Source organism: Equus caballus, chromosome 14 (assembly GCF_041296265.1).
Source record: "Equus caballus isolate H_3958 breed thoroughbred chromosome 14, TB-T2T, whole genome shotgun sequence".
NCBI lineage: Eukaryota > Metazoa > Chordata > Mammalia > Perissodactyla > Equidae > Equus > Equus caballus.
The window spans coordinates 72,546,520-72,567,325 of record NC_091697.1 but is presented as its reverse complement, the minus strand read 5'-3'; the positions used below and the strand labels follow the sequence as shown (position 1 = coordinate 72,567,325).

General features: G+C 41.7%; 1 protein-coding gene across 1 annotated transcript; it reads right to left on the bottom strand.

Moving 5' to 3' along the window:
- Positions 1 to 5,341: 5,341 nt before the first annotated feature.
- CDO1 (cysteine dioxygenase type 1) lies at positions 5,342 to 17,877 on the bottom strand. The gene is made up of 5 exons (XM_023617841.2): positions 16,662 to 17,877; positions 13,542 to 13,619; positions 11,612 to 11,766; positions 7,020 to 7,189; positions 5,342 to 6,082 (listed from the first exon to the last, which is right to left on the bottom strand). The coding sequence occupies exons 1-5, from the start codon at positions 16,829 to 16,831 to the stop codon at positions 6,053 to 6,055; spliced, it is 603 nt and encodes a 200-aa protein (XP_023473609.1). The 5' UTR covers positions 16,832 to 17,877; the 3' UTR covers positions 5,342 to 6,052.
- Between the last annotated feature and the right edge of the window lie 2,929 nt (positions 17,878 to 20,806).

Sequence of the window (20,806 nt, the reverse complement as noted above, 5' to 3'; positions counted from 1 at the left end):
ATCAGTGCTCAAAACCATATTCAGTAGATCTCAGTCTGTCACAGTTTCTTTATGTCTCTTCATGAATTACTCGAAAAATAAACAAAATGCCCCTCATTAAGCAAACTGTGAGGCATGTTTTCAAATTGCACATAAAGCTATCACATTTTCTCCAACCATTCAAAAAGCACAGCGATAAAAACAAACATCAGGAATGCATCAGCCTACCTGTTGAGCAGACACAGAAGTCTAAACTGACCACAACTAGATCTTTAGTTTTCTCATGAACACGTGGGCTTTCCCTGGTCTTTCTTGCTTGTGATAGTAACCTCTGTGAGTGTCAAGCTTCTCACAGCACTGGAGGCTTCACACAAACACACTTGACTGATGAACGGAGTGGAAGGGGCTGAATGGAAGAGTGATGACATCAGGTTCTGCACTGAAGGGTACTCTTCTGCTGTTATCTCATTTCCTGGGGCTGAGCTACCTTGGTTGCTTTATAATAAAGAAATGTGTCAACTGATATTTGTGAAATGACATTATATACATGGTTACTCAATGCAGAATTGTTTGTAATTGTAAAAGGTTGAAAGTCACATCAACGTCCATCAATGGAGGACTGGTGAAGTAACCTACGGTATGCTCATACCGCGGAATATCACGCGGCCAGCAGGACAAAAGAATAAATGAACCACTTGTATTCTGAAGTGGAAAGATCTCCTTATAATTGCACAACATGAGCTTTAGAATGCTACCCTCTGTATAAACACTGGGGTAAACAAATGAGGAAACAAGAGAGTGGTCACATAGGTTACCTCCAGAGAGGGCAACTGAGAGCCTGGGACGGGACTGGAAAGCATATTTCCCACCATATCCCTTTCATATCATTCGTGTTTTCTATGACAGTATGTCTTACCTATTCCAACACGGACACAGACACACACACACACACACACACACACTCCCCTTCACCCCCTACATACACTTTTCTTTTAGAAATAACTTTTTTGTTGTGGGAAAATATACATAACATAATATTTATCATTTTAACCATTCATAAGCGTACAATTCAGTGGCATCAAATACATTCACAATGCCGTGTATGCATCACCACTATCTACACTTCAATCATTTTTATCATTCTCAACAGAAACTCTGTACTCATTAAACAGTAACTCCCATTCTTCCTCCCCCTTAGCCGCTGGTAACGTCTAGTCTACTTTCTATCATTATGAACTGGCCTATTCTAGGTACTTCACATAGGTGGAATCATACAATATTTGTCCTTCTGTGTTTGGCTTATTTCACTACCCACATACACTTTTTTTTTTAAGATATTATTTTTCTTTCCAAAGCCCCCCCCAGTATATAGTTGTATATTTTTAGTTGTGGGTTCTGCTAGTTGTGGTATGTGTGATGCTGCCTCAGCATGGCTTAGATGAGTGGTGCCATGTCCGTGCCCAGGATTCGAACCTGCGAAACCCTGGGCCGCCGAAGCAGAGCACACGAACTTAACCACTCAGCCGTGGGGCAGCCTCATTCCACACACGCTTTTTAACGAAAACATTCATCAACTGGATAAATAAAGTAGTGAAAGTCTGAAATGTCTTTCATGTCTTTACAGACAGAGAGAACAGATCTTGTGAAACGCGTGTGGACGTGCCTAGACAAGGTAGCACCAGCCTCTGGTGTTTCCTAGAAACCTCATTGTAACTTTTAAAAGGTTAACTGGTAGCCCAGCTTGCTAGTGCCCGCCTATCGCAGAAAATGAAGTGAAACAGCCATAAATCCCCACATGCCATGGCTCATGTTGACTGAAATAAAGAGTCTAGGTGATATTAGTGAAGGCGTTTATTCAATAATCAGAGTGGGGAGTTCGAACCCTGGGAAACAGTTCAGCAGAGCGCTCTGATGGAATTGCTCCGGGGTGCGTGACTTTAAGCGCAGCTTATAGCTCCTTCACATAACAGTGTACGTGCGGGGAAGAGGAAAAGAAAACAAACTTACGACTAGATTTTCAAAAAAGAGATGGAATACATCTGGGCTTTTCTCCAGATTATACATTGAGGGTAACATAAACAAGAACTCCTTGGCTATACATCAAACAAGTTCAGAGATGCTGACGTTATCTACGCGTGGAGGGAGGCAAGGACCAGGGTTGTTAATTATTCTCTCAATCTCTAAGAAATGCAGCTGAGACATGTGAGACTGAGGTACCCTTTTGTCTTTTCCTGTTATGGATCTGTCCTGCTGGCATCTTCCATCATGATGTATAGGGTTGCAAGGTCACTTTGACACAGGCTGGAGATGGCCTGCATGGCTGCCTCGTAGTACAGTGTGCATTTTATTGTACTGACTTAAAGCCTATGCAGCTTGTTTCCTAGTTTCACCTCTTAGAGCAGAAAGAGGGGTTCCAAAAATCTGTCCAAACTCACATAGGGCAGAATTCTTTAATGGGGGCCCCTAGGGACCTTCAGATGGTCCAGGAATCTTTTCTGAAATTCTATGCAAATTTCTTGTGTGCTAGCCTTTCTGCAGAGAAGTTCTTTAGCATTCAGAGATTTTTCAAAGTGGTCTGTGAGTTGGGAAATAAAGGCTAAGCACATTTGCAAAGTGGGAAAATTAATGCTGCTCTCCCCCGTGAAACACACATAAAAGCCCTTCATTCGTCAGTGTTTGTCTAAGTACGTGATTAACAAACCCACACCAAAAGATAAGCCCTGACACGGGCCTTATGAAAGAAGTTGTGGTTTAAAAAAATGATCCTTAGAATTTCCATACTTGATAAAAATAACACGGCAGGACTGATTTGGTGGCACATAGAAAAGACCATAGCATCAGGGTACATTAATACAAAATTATTATGTAAGGAGATTGAGGGTTTTTTCCATTCATTTCATAATGGTTTATTGAGCACCTCCTATGTATCAGGTATGGTTTCATGCTCAGGATACAGCAGTGAATGAAACAATGTCTCTTTCCTTATGGGGCTTGAATCCTATTAGTAGGATTTAGATGATAAAGGAGAGGAAAAAGAAATGACACTTTCAGAGAACCGTAAGTGCTTCCGTGAAACTGAATAGAGAGTGCCTGGAGATTTTGCTTTTAGACAGATGGTTGGGGAATTCCTTTCTAGGGAGATGGCCTTTGAGCTGACATCCGAAGGGCAAGAAGAGCCAGCCATGTAAAGCACTTGGACAGAGGCATTTCAGGCTGAGGGAACAGCAAGTGTAGAAGCTCAAACCGTAGGTGAGATGGGAGGTACCAAGTCGTAAGACGGTGTGTGGGCCTACCGCCAGCCCTGCCTCTCACTTTCTCCTCATACGTGGGGTTCATTCATCTCCTCTTCTAGACTTAGGTCCTTCTCTCTTCTTTTATCTCCCATTCATCCTTTAGCAACAAGCATGATTCCAGCCCTCAATGTTCCTTCTCCCTCCTACATAATCCATTTGAGCCCTTGACGGCTTGACCGCCTTGCCATGTGTGTAAACACCTCATCGACCCAAGGGTATGTTGAGCTTCTTGAGAAGCATGTCTGCTCCCTTGTGAACACTGTCATGGGTGGTGGAGAAGACGGCCAATCGCTGAGGTCAGGGTGGGCAGGACAGCCAGAGCGGCTGCGTAGGCCGAGCCTCACATTCACAAGGATCCTCAAACTTAGATTTGGCCGTTACTTGTCACACATAGGGTATTACCCATTTGTGTGTTAAAAGTGCTACTAAACATTTAAATATACCATACTTTAAAAAAAATATAACAGGAAGCACAAAAATTGGAAGTGGCCCAGGTTTCTTCTACCCTGAAAGGCCTGAGTATAAAGAGAATGACTTTATATGGGATCAGATCCTAGCTCTGTAAAATCCTGGCTGGGTAACTTTTGGGAAGTTCCTAAACCATGCTTAATAAGAGAAGTATTGCGTCCCGGGATGGATTATAAGAGCCTTACCCATACCTAATTTAAAAGAGATTTGGAACTTTTGAGTCGACAAGATTTAGAATTTTGGACTTTCAGTTGACATTGTGATGGGATGAGACTTTGGGGATCTCGGGATGGAGTGAATCTACCTTGCATGTGGGATGGACACGGCTCTTTGGGGGGCAAAAGGGCAGACTGTGGCAGGGAGAATAACACCCAAAGACATTCATACCCTAATCCTCAGAACCTAGGAACATATTACTTTACAGGGCAAAGGAGACTTTACAGACATGACTGAGGGTATAATCCAGAGACGGAGATGTTCTCTCATCATGAGAGTCCCTCAAGGTAGAGAAGGGAGAGTAGGATAGAATGCTGAGATGTAGGACTAAACCTGCCATTGCAAGCTTAGGAGATGGAGGAAGGGGATCCTGAGCCAAAGAATGCTGGCAGTCCCCAGAAGCTGGAAAAAAACCCCAAGAAAACAGATCCTACCTAGAACCTACCGAAGGGAATGCAGCCGTGCTGACATGGTGATTTTAGTGCTGTGAAAACGTCAGACTTCTGAGCCACAGAGCTGAGGGAAATAAATTTGTGCTGCTTTAAGCAACCATGTTTGTAGTAATGTACTACAGCACCAGTAGAAAAACTTTACAGTATTAATTCCTAGGAAGTCTTATGGAATTAAGTTTGTTAGTACAGCTAAACAACTTACAATACATAGTGTGTAGTAAGCACTCAATAAATGTTAACATCCTTCTCAAAATGAGAGGAAGCTAAAATGTAAATAATTCTATGAGATAGTGTAAAGAACATAATCAATGACCTATTTAGAAACTATCTTCAAAGGACTTTACTTTCTAAATTTCCAGAGATGATAAACTCCAAGGTTATGACAGATATTCCTAAGAAAATTGGCTCAAGTAGGGGCAGCAAACTCAAATGCATGTGGGCTGTGCAGGAAAACAGAAATAAGGGAAACAGGCAGGTTGGGGCCGCTGTAGATTGGAGGGGTGGCCCCATCTAAGGGCAGATCCTAGCCTAGCCAACGGATGTCAATGAAAATGCAAGGCAGGTCCAATGTTGCCAGATACTTCAAATTTTCAAGAAGCTGGAACTCTATACCTTCTATGAAATCTCCAGTTTTTAAATGTTGAAAACCAATTCACATTGAACGCATACAGACCCACATATAATTTCCAGGCAAACTTCATTCAGTCTATGAGCTGCATTAGGGCCAGAGGCCCTCAGGTTGGTATCTGTGGCCAATTAGTGAACACATGTAAAGCCTAAAAAGGTAAGCTGCTTTTGAATGCCTTTTTTGGCCCTCTCATATTCTTAGATCATAAAAGCATCTTTTGTAGTACTTGTGGCAGTCTACTTAAATCTAAGGAACCAAGAATTATATGAAATTCTCATCATGTGAAAGAGAAAGCCAACTTCCAATTGTGTTCAAATCCAATTTTATTAAAATTACTTGGCAATTTTTGTAGCAGTACAAAGTCTTTGACCATGACCACTGGACACACTGACATGAGTTTGTGTTTCTGGTTTGTTGTGGGCTTGGGTACTTTTCTAAATCCTCTGCCCTTCATTTCACTACCAAATGGCAAAGTACCTTAAGTTTCTCTATCTACAATACCCTATGATTTATAGAACAGGAATTTGTAAAATAAGATTGAAAAAATAAAATCCAGATTCAAAAAATTCTCTTCAAATACTAGAACATACAAAGTATATTAAGAACATCCACATTTAGTCCTCCAAGTAACAAGGTGGGCATCAGATGTCTGTGGTTTCTTGTTTTTATTTATTGCTAATTACAGTTCAGAGGCCAAAGTGTTTCCAAAAGCTATAAAAACCTTCACTGACTTTCCCAGTAGGGTTCCAATGGATTTAGAGGATGAAACCAGGAGAGTACTTGATTTGGCCTTTAAAATCATGAGCCTTCTCTTTCTATAGTGGGATTTTTCTCCTGTAGTAGCTCAGGGCACTATTTGCTTACTTAATGCCTTATAGTTAGCATCTGCCTTACAGTAGATCTAAGTATTGGCTTTATAAAGTATATTACTGGGCTGCAAATGGTGAGAGGCCTTCCTGTCCAAGGCAAAGCTTTCAGTGGACCTTAAAGTAAAACCTCAGAGGGTCTGGTGCTCCTTAGTTGTTCTCCAGAGATCCAGAAGTTGTCTGAAAGAAAGAAAGGTGTGTAAGAATCTTTACATGAGACATTTCAGCTTGTTTTAAGCAGTCCTGCTTTTTCAGCAGTGAATGAAAACTCAGCTATGGCACTGGAGCCCTGTGGTCTCGTTGCTGTGATAAGAGTATCTCTTGGGGATCGGAATGCAGAAAACAAAGCAGGGCAGTCAGGTCAGAAAATTCTGCCCCAGCTTCTCTCAAAGGCTATACTTGATGATTCACGAGGATGGTTTTCAGGCTCTGTTTTCATGCATTGTCTATTTCTGGACGTTCCAACTGCTAATTAAAGACCATCCCACTAAATGGCCAATTTATTTCACCAGAGATGGAAGACTGCCATACCACATTACTGTTGGTTGCCTTATTATTTTAAGGCAGAAACAGGTGTTCCTCAAGGGGGACCGTACTATAATCTACTCTCATTTATTTGTGGTCTAAATAGCATCACTACTCAAAGAAAAAGCAACTTGGCCATCAAAACAGGCAAGTTTTTTTAATTTATATCATCAGAAAAGGGTCTCAACTTTGCAAAGGTTAACTAGGCAAGTTATTTGTGTTGTCCCAGCGGGTTAGACCTATGAACACTCAGTCACAGCAACAGTGCTTACATCAAATAATATAGTTTTCACTCATTTCTCTAATAAATGAAAAAAACCCATTTTCTTTAGGAATACATTTTGAAGTTTCTCAATAAACAATTCTTCGCATCTAATTCAAGTTGTTTTATAAATTGAAAATATGGTTTCCAAAGTTAAAAGAATTAGGATATAAGGGGCCTTTCCTCCAAGTTAAGTTTCATCTCATTCTTCAATTCAAGAATCCTTAAAACAAGATATTCAAATAATATCTAGAATAAAAAAAGCAATGCATACAGTAATGTTACCAACCCACAAAGTACTTAAACCTAGGAGAGAGAAATGATACTTACAAATGCAGTCCTGATTCCAAATTTGCTATGGAACGTCATGGTGACTTTGTTTTTATGTCCTGTTCTTTGATCAAAGGCATGGCATGTATCAAAAGGCGGACTGTACAAGTGAAGACTCACAGCAGGTTCTGTGTGGCTAGTGTTCTCTACTCGATGTAAGCCAATGGAATCTAAACAATATCCAAGAAGGAGGGAGAGACGAAGGAGCTTAGACAACAGCTGCAGGTAAAAATTTTGTCAATCACCTAAGATGACAAATCAATTTTATACATAGGAATAGAAATTAGTTAGAATTGAACTTCCAATTAAAGACTGTAAGCTGTGTGCACTCTACTCTTTCCTGAAAATCCTCTACAATTGCAGTAAAAGAAGAAAAAAGGCATCACCGTACAAAGATAATGGGAAAAGAGAAAATATTAATAAAAATTTGAAAGTTTGAAAGTAGATGGATGGCTTCTCAGAGGAGAGAAAGCTAAATCCTCAGCTCCCATGGGACTGCCTGATTTATGTCGTAAAACTCCCAACAGCTCAGGAATTGGCAGCACAGGTGCTTCTGGAAACGAGGGTGAAGATGCGGCTGAGAATACAAGAATTGCAGTGGTTACCAGGGGAAGGGGGTTTGGGGGTGGGCACAGGGGGTGAAGGGGAGCACTTATGTGGTAGCAGACAAGAAATAATGTACAACTGAAATTTCACAATGATGTAAACTATTATGAACTCAAATAAAAAAAAATACAAGAACTGGGTGGAAGCTTATTTAAGTAGAGTCTCAAATCCCTTTCACCACTTCTACTCCTTCCCCCTGAAGAATTCTTAAATCTATTCTCTAGAAAGAGTATAACAGATGAACTCAGGATTGGTGAATGCCAGGTGAAAAACAGGTGACTTATGCGAAAATTTACACATCAAATGGTAGGATCGCTGCTTTCTTCACCACCTCACAGCTAAAACGTTGCAAGACAGGAATTTTTTCTCCAGGCAGGAGATGAGAATCAGCTTCTCAGGGAATCCGATCGGATTGCCATTGGTTGTCCCTCAAAGAAAAAGCTCTGCCAAATTATCCTAGAGTGAAGTCCAGCTGACAAACACCATTCACGAGTTCAGAGCTACCAATTAACTTTTTTGTCCCTGGTTTTTAAATATTAGCACACAGCCAAGGCCACCAGATATTTGAGCAAGGCCTCTCGTATGAAAGACAGAAACCAGTGCAACCTGAAAAAAAGCAACTTGAAATAGAAACTACTCAGGAGAAAACTAAAAATAACCTATTAATATCCTCAGAGAGATAAGACAAACTACTATAAAAAGAACCAGCAAATAAGACTTTCTAGAAATAAAAAAGGGGATATCAGAAATAAAATATGAATAGAAAGTTTGGAAGAAAAACTGAGGAAGATTCAAGAATAAAAGGACAAAGACAGAAAATAGGAAAGATTAAAAATTTATAGGAATACTTCAGGAAGTTTAATATCTAAGCAACATAAGTTTCAGAAATAGATCCAAAAAAAAAAAAATCAAGGAAATAACTTGAGAATATTTTCTTGAGTGGGAGGACATGAATTTCCAGACTCAAAGAACCCACTGAGTCCCCAGCACAATGAATGAGAGTCATGAAACAAGGTACATCACTCTAATACTGGGGACAGAGAAAACATATCAGAAGATCTCGAAAGTTTCTAGAAAGAAAAAATAGGCTTCATAGAAAGATTCAAGAATCAAATGGCACCAAACTCTCAACAAGACTGGAAACTAAAAGACAAGGGATTACTTCATAGCTCTGAGAGAAGATGATTGCAAGGTCATAATTCCATATCCAGCTAAATTATCAATCATGTGACAAGAATTGAATATAGAACTTTTTAGATATATGAGGTCTCAAAAATTTACTTTCCATGAACCCTTTCTCGTAGAGCCATTGGAGGATATGCTCAACCAAAACAAGTGCATGGACCAAGAATGAAGCAGACACGAGATCAGGAAACTAGGGGATCAGTAACAGGAGAGAGCAAAGGGAAAGCCTGGATGATGTGAGGGGACTCCAGGATGACAGCTGAGCCCCGGCTTAGAGATCAACCAATCCACACTGAAGCAGGTCAAAAGGCCCTGGGGGAGATGTCTTCAAGATCAAAATAAATAAAGACAAAATGCTGGATTTAAAAAAATATGTTGAGAAGAAATTTATGCCGTTAGGAGAGAGTTTGAGGACTAATTAAGGAACTCATTGTAATTAGTGTAGTTAACGCAGGCACCTAATTTGGCTTAATGCTTTGATCTAGCTCCACGAGCTTGCATGATAAAGAAGAGCAAAGCCTAGAAGCAGAAGACTTAGTTTCTACTCTCAGCTAGAGTAGCTAGCCAGGTTACCTTTGAACAACTCACCATTTCTAGGATCTTCGGTTTCCCTCATTTCTAAAAATGGGGCCTAATTCTCAGATCTGCAAACTCTTTAATTCTATAGTTTATTGCTTTCATAATATATTGGCTTATGCACAATCTTGAATGAAAGTTCAATATTCTTAAGAACTGATTGCCCTTTATACAATTACTTGTTTCTCCAGTTGCAAGTACATACACCACCCAACGCATCTTGGACAATCCTGCAAGCAAAGACCCTGCAAAAACTAGTCACCCATCCTTTACAGAAGCCCCTGAGGCTCATGTCTGATCCCTATTGTTAATAATCCCAGCATTATTATTATTTTGTTTTTTGCCTCCTTTCCTTTATGCCCATGGTGTACTCTCTGTCACAGTAGTATTAGATCTTTCTTGGTGATACTAATGGATGGCAGTTTGGTCTAGTCCATGTTTACCTTCTGCCTATTACAGTAGGTAACTTGCTCTCCTCACCCCCGTTCTCCGTTTCCTCTACCCTATCTTGCACACTGCTATTGAATTGATCAAGATATTCCCAAATAAAATTCTGTTGACCAAAGCAAACTCTTACTTTAAGCTGGTCTTGGAGGTCCAGGACCTGATCTCACTTTCCCTTCCACTACTTCTGTTCAAGCCCATTTTTCCTTCTTCCCTCCAGCTAGGTCATTCCTGAATAGTTTTCATTCTTTGCAATGATTGTACCTTCTTCACTCATGCTCTTCTCTATACTTGAAACATCCTTCCCACTGATCACTATCCATCTGCACTCCTATTCCTGCATCTATAAAAATCAAACGTTGAAAGTTTGTGGGTTCCGATCATATGGGTAATTAGTCCACAGAAATATTTATCTTATCCTACCCAATATTTTACTGACTGGCAAAATTTCCCATAAAAATCGGAATTTCTCTTCTACAGAAAAAGAAATCAGGATGATCTTTCTGGAGCTGGGTGGCCATTGTTGTCCTCTGAGACAGTGTGGCTTGCACATACCAGTTCTCCTAGCCTTATTGTCAGCCTGTATCACTCACTTACCTTACCTGCTTGGCTCCTATAGGCTTTTGTATTGAAGACCCTTGAAAAAGCTTACCTATTCTTCAAGATCTGATCTAGTTTCACAAAGACGCTGTGACTCTAGATGAAAGTAATTATTCTGAAAGGCTTTTGGCTTTATAGTAAGTGACAGAGGCAGCAAACCTGTTCTTGGAACTCTGGTATGCCTTATACATATAGCCTCCCTTAAATAGGAGTTTCTTGCTATACAAGAAACTAACACCTTTGTGTTATATGAATGGGGGAAAAATTTTTCTATACAATTTGACCTTTGTAAGTGGCTTGCAATCTTAAACTAATGAACAAATTTAGGCCAAGTATCAAGGCCAATACTGGACTTTAAGATAGAAGAACAAAAAACCTGCTTTGCCAGAAAAATCTCTGTAATAACTTATTTTATAGAAGTGGGATAGCATCCTGATTAAGATTACGGGCATTGGGGTCAAAGTGCTTGGGTTCAAATCCTGGCTGCCATTTAAAAGCTTTTAAAAGTGACCTTAGACAAGTTATTTAATGTTCCTACGTGTTGGCAATCTCATCTGTAAATGGCAATAAAAAATAAGTCTTAACAAGCTTTTTGGAAAGTGATTATCCCTATAACCCCTTTTATGAATACAGACATGAATCACTGCCTCTCCTGAAAAGCATTTGCCTCTCCCATATCACACTAAGGGAAAAGAAGGAATTCTTGGTAAGAGATCTAAAAATCACTGCTAAATAACAAGCTTTGCAAAGTTTCCCTAGAGAATACTCTTTTAAGTATGCTGTATGCATTTTAGAAAAACAGGGACTAGCTAGCATTCTTAATCACTTACAAAACATTTCTTTACATTTTCTAACACGAAGACCAGTATTTCCAACTTGGCCTCAATCCTTTATTAAAAGACTCTACTTAATGTAAATTCATATTCTAACTGTCCTAAGATTTGGCAGGTAAATGACTTTTCAGTGGGCACTAATCTACCTGTATATGTTTTTAATAAATGATTCCAATCCAGATGCAGAGCATTAAAAAACAAAACCCATTGTTTTTAGGTCCTTTCCCAAGTATTTGAAATCATGACTCCACGATCCAAGTTCTGTTGCACACATGTAAGAAAGCAATATTTCAGATGGGAGTTCAAAGTTTTTCCCACTTGCCCTCAGAAAAAGGTATTGGATGTTACCATTGATGTAGGCACACTGGTTTTCCCTCAAGATTCTTTCCGACTTCTTGGTCATCTCATTGGATTTTTTGTCAGGCCAGGCAAATAATGTCTCCTTTAGATTTCCCTGTAGCATCTTCAGAAAGCAGTGGGAGTCGGTGTGATCATGGATACTACTATATAGACACAAAATGACAACTGAACTCAGTGGATAGTCCAGGATCCAGACCTACAGTAACAATTTGCCCAGAGCTTACAGTTGCACACTGTCAAAAGGACATCTCCTAGGCCAAAATCTATTTCAGCTGGATTTTTATATGTCATCAATTTATAATTCAACATTGTTCCGGGCAAAGTAATAAAAAAAACCATCTTCCATATCAATGCATATAATGGGTACAGTTTTGCCACATACCCCTACTAAAGAACAGTTAATTTTTTTAAACCTTGCTGTAATACTAGTTTGATAACAAACACAAAACCAGCAACCTTTTATCTTCTTCAAGACATAGTTTCTTTTTTTGGTGAGGAAGATTAGCCCGGAGGTAACATGTTGCCAATCTTCCTCTTTCTTTGCTTGAGGAAGACTGTCACTGAGATAACATCCTGTGCCACCACAAGATGTCTGGATGAGCTGCATATAGGTCTGCACCAGGGATCCAAACCCATGAACCCCACACCACTGAAGCAGAGCGCATGAACTTAACCACTATGCCACTAGGCTGGCCCCAAAGATATAGCTTTTAATAACTCAGTTAAGCTGGGCTAGAATTTGATTATAAAACTACATTAGAGAAGTTTTAGAAAGGATAAAGGTAATCATCTATAATAACTGCATCATACTTAACATTTAGTTTTTTCCCAGACTTATTCTCTTTTCTCCTTTCTTTGGGGAATAAAGAGTATGTGTATGCGTTACTACCCTAAAATTATACAGTAGAGTATATATAATGTCAGCATTTTATAGATTTAGAGTACCCTACCTATGATAACCTCTCAATATTGGTGGGAGAAAGTAAATTGGATCTGGGGAAAGGATTTATTCATGTAATCTTAGAGTAAATGGTATTTAAGTTTACTAAGTAGTACTAGCTGTAGGGTTGATTAAAAGATACGAATCTATATACATTATTGGCATTTATTTCATATGTTAAATTCTATTAACCCATACATGTATCATAAGAACTTGTTTCCTAAATCCATGGAGCCTAGTCATACTCTTGACATATAATTTGTTTTCAAAAAATATTGAGAGAATGAATGAAAACAACTCCATTCCATATGATTAAGTAAATGTACTCTATAAACCTAACTTTCCAAAGTCTTGTAAATTCATGTTTCCTTTCTCCCATCAAACATGGGTCTGGATTACTGTTTTCACCATTCTCAAAAGACTGAGAAGGATCTGTTTAAAGAGAGAACAATACTCAATTGGTAATAAGACTGGTAAATGTGTAAACTAAGGATAAATTAAGGAACCAAGTCTCAAAGAATCGGTATTAGTTTAACTTGCCTTATCCTATATATAAAGAAAGTACACAATTAACTTGAAGTTGAAGGAAACTTTCTGAATTTGTGAATTGTTTTTCTAACTTCAAATGTGGACGTGTTGGTCTTTGGTCTCACAATTGTTTACATACGTCAAAGCACCACAAAGGTCAAGTTTTAGCATAATTCCATATAAAGCTTAAATCCATAAAAGATAGAGATTAAGTTAAATTGGTTATCTCCTTTGATTTACTACCTATTTTGGGGAACTGTTTTGATATGCAGGGGTATGCCTAAACCCCTCCCATGAGAATTTCTGTTGGGATTAGGGGACACTGTAAACAAATAATTATAAAATGAGATTTGTCAGTGCTCGCAAAACTTGTTGCCAGGCTGGCAGTGTACTTTTCATATGCTGGAATAGATACTCTAATAAATATCTGCAAATGAATAGTCGTATTACCTGCCATGTCCTTCACCCCAACATAGAATCATTAGATTAAATTTTCCATTTCCTTGATCCACAAGATTTCGGGTATACCTAAAAAGAATGTATTCAGAAGTTTGAATTTGGTTGAGGAAACAAGCACTGAGAAAAATCAGTGTGTCACAAGTAGCATTCATTTACAAATGTTAATATTTCTACCTCTAAGCAACTTTGTGGTTTTCTAATTAGAAACTCAGCACAAATGAAAAATATTTTGTCACAGTTCACTTTGGACATTTCTCTATTTTGAATCACTGGATTTACAGCTGTTCAGTTTTAATTAATGGCATTGAAAAGGCAACAGGAAAAGAAAGCACATTACATGATTCTCCACATGACAGCCTCAAACTGATAAAAAGAATAAAAGCTTCTCACAGAAGGTATTTGCAAACTGCACTACTGCTCCAGGCAAGAATGTTACTACTGTTTTGTTTTTCCCCCTCCCTTTAGCTAAACCACAACTTGAGAAACAAGATTTCACTAAATAGCTATTCTAGAATTCTCTTTAGTTTTACTATAGCCCAGACACAAACCCCATTCAAAGGCACTCCTAAGGAAAAGTCTTGCACAAATAGGGTAGGGGCTAACCTAAGTACCAGAACAGACAAGCTACATCAGGGAAGTAAATAACACTCTAAACCTTTCAGAGTGAGAAGCCAGGTAACTGGCAAAAAAAAAAAAAAAAAAAAAAACCCAAACCAAAACAACTACAACCATACCACTAGGAAAAAAATTCAACTTTAATGTTTCTATTGGTTCAAGTGGTACTATTGATGCCATTTAATTAGCAAAGTTTGATAATTATGACATTCATTTAGACTGTCATCATTAAGGAAAGGACTCTTTACCCCATTTTTGGGGTAGTGTTTGCTCACAGGGTCATCTGTTCACTTATGTTCCATATGCCCTTTCCTCCCCTCTCCTCCTCCAGGCTGGAGGCCAAGTGCGGGCAGACCAGGGTCACTGAGGAGTTGATTAGTAAGTGCTTTTTAGATGTCAGTCATCCTGATTGTGCAGCCCTTTCTACCCTTAAGGGGCTGTGCTGTGTGCCTTTCATTCACAGTCAACTCGGTTCCTGCACCAGGATCCTACTTCTCCCTTCCTCAGTCTTAGGGTCACCCCTCTTGCTTCTCTGGGGCTTCTTCCAGAGAATTTACTGTGTGGCCCACACTGGAACATAGTCTATCTTGGTTCTTCTGCACTGGCCTTCCCAAGGTCAGAGACCAGAATCCTTCACAATGCTAGGACATCTATTACACAAAAAAACACTATCAAATTGATTTCTGATCTCCCATCTCCCTCCTCTCCCTTCCCCCAACTGGCCACCCACGACTGGATCCATAATCAGCTGTGCCTCAGGCACCTGTGGAATAGGTCCAACTGGTTGCATTTCAGATGGTTTAAAGCTTGTGAATCAAGAGGTATTCAAGGCCCCTGGAAATGCCCTTGTTCTAAAGATTAAGAGCTCTTACAACCTAGCTTCTGGTTAATTAATTTCACTTGGTCAATAATATATTCAGACAGAAGAAAACTATTATGGCACCACGTCTGCAGGAAGTTTAGTAGTGGTTTGGAGTGCCGGCTCTGGAACAATGCTAATTTGAATCCAGGGGCCGCTACGTGATAGAAGTATGACTTTGTGCAGGTAATTCAATTTTTTTACTGCCTACCATGCCTCACCTATAACACAGGGGTAAGAACAGTACCTATCTCAGAGAGCTGTTGTGAGGTGAATGAGTTAACACATGTGTAAAGTGCTGGGAAGAGCACCTGGTCCATAACAAGCCCTCAATGATGTGGAGTTAATGGCAAAATTAAAAACTCGACTCTAGTAGCTTTATTGGCAACCACAGAAGGACCTCACCGTAAACTGAGCTGATACGAACCCAAAGAATTTCCTAGAGTCACTTGTAAGTGAAAAATGGGATCCTAAGTAGGCTTCACTTTTTAATTTCAAATCCTAAAATACAGTTGAAACAGCCCTTGGCCACAAAACCTTACCAAGCACACTGCGTGTGTTTAGGTGAGATGACTAACAAACCGCTCCCAAGGAAAACAATCTTCTCTTTCTTCTCCCCCCCCTCCCCCCGCCCCTCCCCTTCTCTCAACCCTCAACCCAGCCAACCACAAAACCTGAGGCGCAGGCTGCCCTTCGGAAAAGAACCTCTCACCCTTCAGGGGTATTAAATTTTACTTCTATTCCTAGAGGATTGGTAGAGAGACTAAGTTTTACTTAATCACTACGCGGAGGCTGCAAAGGACCCAGCCCACCGGGGCATCACACTCAAGCACATCTGGGAAGCAGCGAGCTTCAATGTACATTGCAGGTCCTCAGAACTGAGGATAACAGAAAGCCTATGGCTTGGGGGCTGAAAAAGCAACGGTCGTTTAATTCGCGAACCTGATAGTGGGTTTAAATAAACCCGCAGTCCTGGAAGTTAAATTGGTTTGGGAGAGGAGCAGTATAAAATGAAAAACAGCAGCTCACAACCCCAGGAAGTATTTTATATTAGCAAAAATGCCTGTTGGCAGGTGCCTGGTTGCAGGCGACCGAGAGCGAAGCGATGGAGAACTGGGGTCGGGGAACTGTGTCCTCCACCTTCAGCCCTTTCTCCGGATGGCTGATGTAGCTCTCTCCTGGAAGCACCCCTGTGCTTCCTCAGGGTGGCGGGAAGGGTAGACCCTGCGTGTGTCCGGGCCCCCGGGTCTCCTCGCATCTCCGCGTCGGAGGCGAGCGATCGCTCCAGAGGGCAGGGGACAAGCGGCGGTGTGGGGGCGGAGAGACTGACGGGCGCAACCAGAACAGAAAAGCTTGCAGCCGCGCAGTGGCCTCCCCTCGGGGAGCCCGCTGCACTCTCAGGCCAGCGGCCATCAAAGCCACAAGGATCCACCTTCGGGCCAAAGCGCGGAGCGCGGGCCCGGCCGCCCGCGGGCGAGGAGGCGCGGCGCCGCGGGGCGTGAAAGGCTCGGGCGCAGCGGGAGGGTGGGCGCAGCGCAGGCCGCGCTCCCTGGGCCGGACCCCCTCCCCAACGCCCGCTCCTCGGTGGCAAAGTCGGCGCCCGGGGTCCTCGGCGCGCGGGGCTAGCGCGCGCTCACCTGTACTGGTCGAACTTGGCGTACACTGCCCACTCGGCGGGGTCGCTCTCGTAGGCTTCCAACACCGACTGCACCTCCTCCACGTTGACCTCCTCGCCAGCGAAGAGCTGGTGCAGGATGCGGATCAGATCGGCCAGGGTCCGTGGCTTTAGCACCTCGGTCTGCTCCATCCCTTGCGGAGCTGGCGGCGCGCGCTCCTCCCTGCTGGGCTGCGGTGCTAAGCGAGCCGAGGAGCTGGGGGCGTGGGGCCTTAGTTGCGAGCTAGACAGCTAGACACACAGAACCCCTAAACGCTAGAGCGCCACAGCGTACAGAAACCCTCGGCAAGTTATCAAGACTCCCCCGGCGGCGGGGAGGGTCTGGGCTGGCGTGGGGGGGAAGGGCGGAGGAGACACGCCGCGCACACAAATCAGGACCAAATCCGCCGGGCTCAGCCTCCCGAGCCCTTTTAAGCTCTCGGAGTCAGCGGGAATGTACCAACATCCCTCGGAGGGTGGGGAGAGGCGGCCAGCGACCCGAGAACGGAGGCGGAGGCCGCGAGAGCGTGCGGGCACGGCCCCCGCACGCGGCCCCGGCTCCCCGAGCACCGCAGCCAGCGCGGGAGTCCGCCCTCGCGTGTCCGGGCGCTGGCAGGGGGCTGCGCGCAGTCTCTCCCCTACCCGACCAGGGCACAGTTTGGACGCCCATCCCAACCGCTCTCCCCGCGCCCTCCGCTCCTGCTCTGAGGCCCCTCTTGGCGGCTGTGGTTCGCGACGCTAGGACGTAGAAAGAGGGGGTCAGGAGAAAAAGACTAAGGGGAAACCGAGGAAGGAAACGCAAGGAAAGGGACACTTCCTCCCAAATAGAGGTGAGGAATTGCGAGCAGGTCGCGAAAGTTGAGGATGGATTCCATTCCCAGGCTGGAGAGCAACTCTTTTGTCTATTGAAACTATCCATAACATGCTCCAGGCTAGGTGAAAATAAGTCGAAGACTTCCCTTTAAAAATTTTCAAATGTACTATACTCAAAAGTACATTTTGACAAAGGAGACTCGAGTCTCGAGCAAGACCAGTGAAACGATGGAAGGCCAGGTGTCCCTCTTTGATCTTAAAATCAAACATTTCCTAAAAAATATTCAGTGCAAAGACCTGGTCTATCAATTAAAGGTGAAAAGAAACGCTATTTTTTTGGCTTCCAATTTAAAGGGTTCTAATGACGACTTAAATCCTTTATTTGTAAGCGTGTGCTTGAAGGGGCCTACTGGTAATACATGTAGGGAAACGCATTTCTAATGTTGTGCATAGTACTTAGCACGCTTGGAGAACACAAATTAGTATGAATGAAAATAAGGAAAATGTGAGGGACAAAAGAAACGCAAGTATAGAGTCCTTCTTTCTCATTATAAACGGACCCAGGGAATTTGGATTTAAATTGGTGTTTTTTCCGACTTTGCTTCAATGTATGTATGTATATATGTATATGTGTCTATCATATAATGTATATATCATAAATTTACTTGTGCCACCTGAAGTCTTATTTTAAACTGATTACACTATAAGTATTCTAACATTGTTGTTAGGAAGTAAAAGGACAGTTTAATAACCATTGTTCAAAAAGGGCTGTAGGTAGAAAGCACTCCAGAAGCCAACCTTTCGTGATAAGTGTTGCAGAGAGGTGGTTGATTATTTTGGGAGAGTAACTTGTACACTTTTCATTATTTACTCAAAATTATTTTTTTCTTGTCAATGTTTTCTATTGAATATCTTAATTACTTCATTTCAGCTATTCTAATCCTTGTATATTTGGGATGAACAACAAAAATCAAACACAAGCTTAACTTCTTTGTATTTCATAGTGGAGTACACTTCTCAAAATCTTTTGGACAATTCTTTTTCTATCTACTCTGGCTCTGATTGACCTTCAAAGACCTGAAGAATCTTTGCTAATACAGCCATATTCACACATGCACATTCCTCACCTCCCTTCTCTAAACCCTTTCCTGAACAATTTTATTAATCACTTCTATGTGGATGCCTCCCACATCTCCTGATTTTATATGCTGAGAGCAATCTCTGTTTAACACCTTTTGGCACCTCAAATGAAATATATTTAAAATTCCTTTCAAGCATGCTTTTCAAGTCCTGGAGGTTGTATTTCTGCAATGAGGCTACCCAGGTTTAAAAACCTCATCCATCACTGCCTCCTCTTTCCTTGCTTCTCGAGACCTTTCAACCAATTGCTAAATTTTCTGTCTCCATATCGTTTATGTCTTCTGAGCTTTCTATTCCTATTGTAACGCTACCTGTTCAAGCCTCCATTCTATTTTGGCTGGATTCCTGCATTGGCCTCCTAAACTGGATTTCTGGATTCCAGCTTTCCCCATGTGAATCCTTTATGCAGAGCTTTTGGATTAATTACCCTGAAGTGCAAACTGATGATGTTTCCTGGTCAGAAACTCTCAATAACTCTTATTTCGTACACACTAGGCTTGCCAGTCTGGCATTTAAAGTTCTCCATGTTTTGGCTCTAAAACACCTTTTTCATCTTTCACCCTTTACTATTCTTTATAAATGTATCTTTCAGCCAAAATGAATTAGTCACTATTTCTGGTGCTTATCAAATCCATTCTCTGGCTTAAGCTTTTCCTTCTGCCTAGATTCTAAAAGGCCACTTCAGTATGTCCAAATCTTACCTTAAGGTCTTAGCCCGAGTGCTCTCCTCTCAAATAAGCTATATCCCCTCCTGAACAACAGGCGCAGTAATCGGTGTCTTATGGCACTTACCACTACACGGCATGTGTTACAGTTACTTATGTGGATCATCTTGACAGTAAGAACTTTTAGGACAGGCTCCACTTATATTTTTACATCCTCTTCTATGCCTAGCACACAGTGCCTTATGTACCCATAAATGATGAAGTTAGGAAAAGCACACTGGTAACTAGCTAGAGTAATTCAAGTGGTAGTTTTTCTTTGGAGATCCTAGGGTTGAGTTCAAATCCAGCAAAGACCTGTTTCAAGTTTTTTTGGTTTCTCTGCAAAGGACACCCAAATTCTCCCTAAAAGAGTTGTACCTTGTAACCTATTAACTGTCAAAAAAAGTAAAGAAAAAGAAAAAGAAAAAAAATGTGATTAATGTTACAAGGTCTGTGAAGATAAGTAGAATACCTAGATCCAGAAAGGTAGTTCTACTGCACTCTGCATTGTCAAGGGCAATGATGGTCACATTTTAAGACAGACATTGACATGGAGTAGACAGCCCCCCATGGAGGGAGCTAGAATTAGAGGTCTGGAAATATTTATCTATTCATCCATTTAATGTATGCTCACAAAACTAAACCTCTGCCCTCAGAGGGCTTATGTTCTAACGAGGGGGGTAGACATGTTAACAAATATTACATACGTATACATGGAGAAAAGGACACACAATACTGTATATGACATACAATGGAGAAAATTAAAGCAGGGGAAGGAGGGTAGTGAGGCGGTAAGTTGTCATTTGAGAGGGAGTTCAAGGGAACACTTCCTTGATGAAGTGATATTTGAGCAGGGACTGAAGGGTGTTAGTGAGGCATGTAGTTGTCTGGAGGGGGTTTCCAGGTGGAAGAAATAGCAATCGCAAAAGCCCTGGAATGGGAGCAAGCTTAGTGTTTGATTAACAACACTGATGAACACGGATGTGGGTGGCAGGGTGTGTAAGTGGGGACTGCAGATCATACAGGCCCTGGTAGGACAATGGTTTTGTGGGTTTTTTTTTTTTGAAGATTAGCCCTGAGCTAACTGCTGCCAATCCTCCTCTTTTTGCTGAGGAAGACTGGCCGTGAGCCAACATCTGTGTCCATCTTCCTCCACTTTATATGTGGGACGCCTACCACAGCATGGCGTGCCAAGCGGTGCCATGTCTGCACCCGGGATCCGGACTGATGAACCCCGGGCCTCCAAGAAACAGGTGTGCACTTAACCACTGTACCACCGGGCCGGGCCCTGTAGGACAATGTTAAAGTCTAGCTTTTACTCTGGTATGGGAAGCCGTTCAAGGATTTACCTCCTGGAGGAGAGAGGAGATAAAGGGGAGCCAATCAGTTGGCTGTTACAACAATTTGAGTGAAAGATTAATGGTGGCTTTGGCCAGAGTGGGAGCAGAAGAGATGAGAAATGGTTAGATTC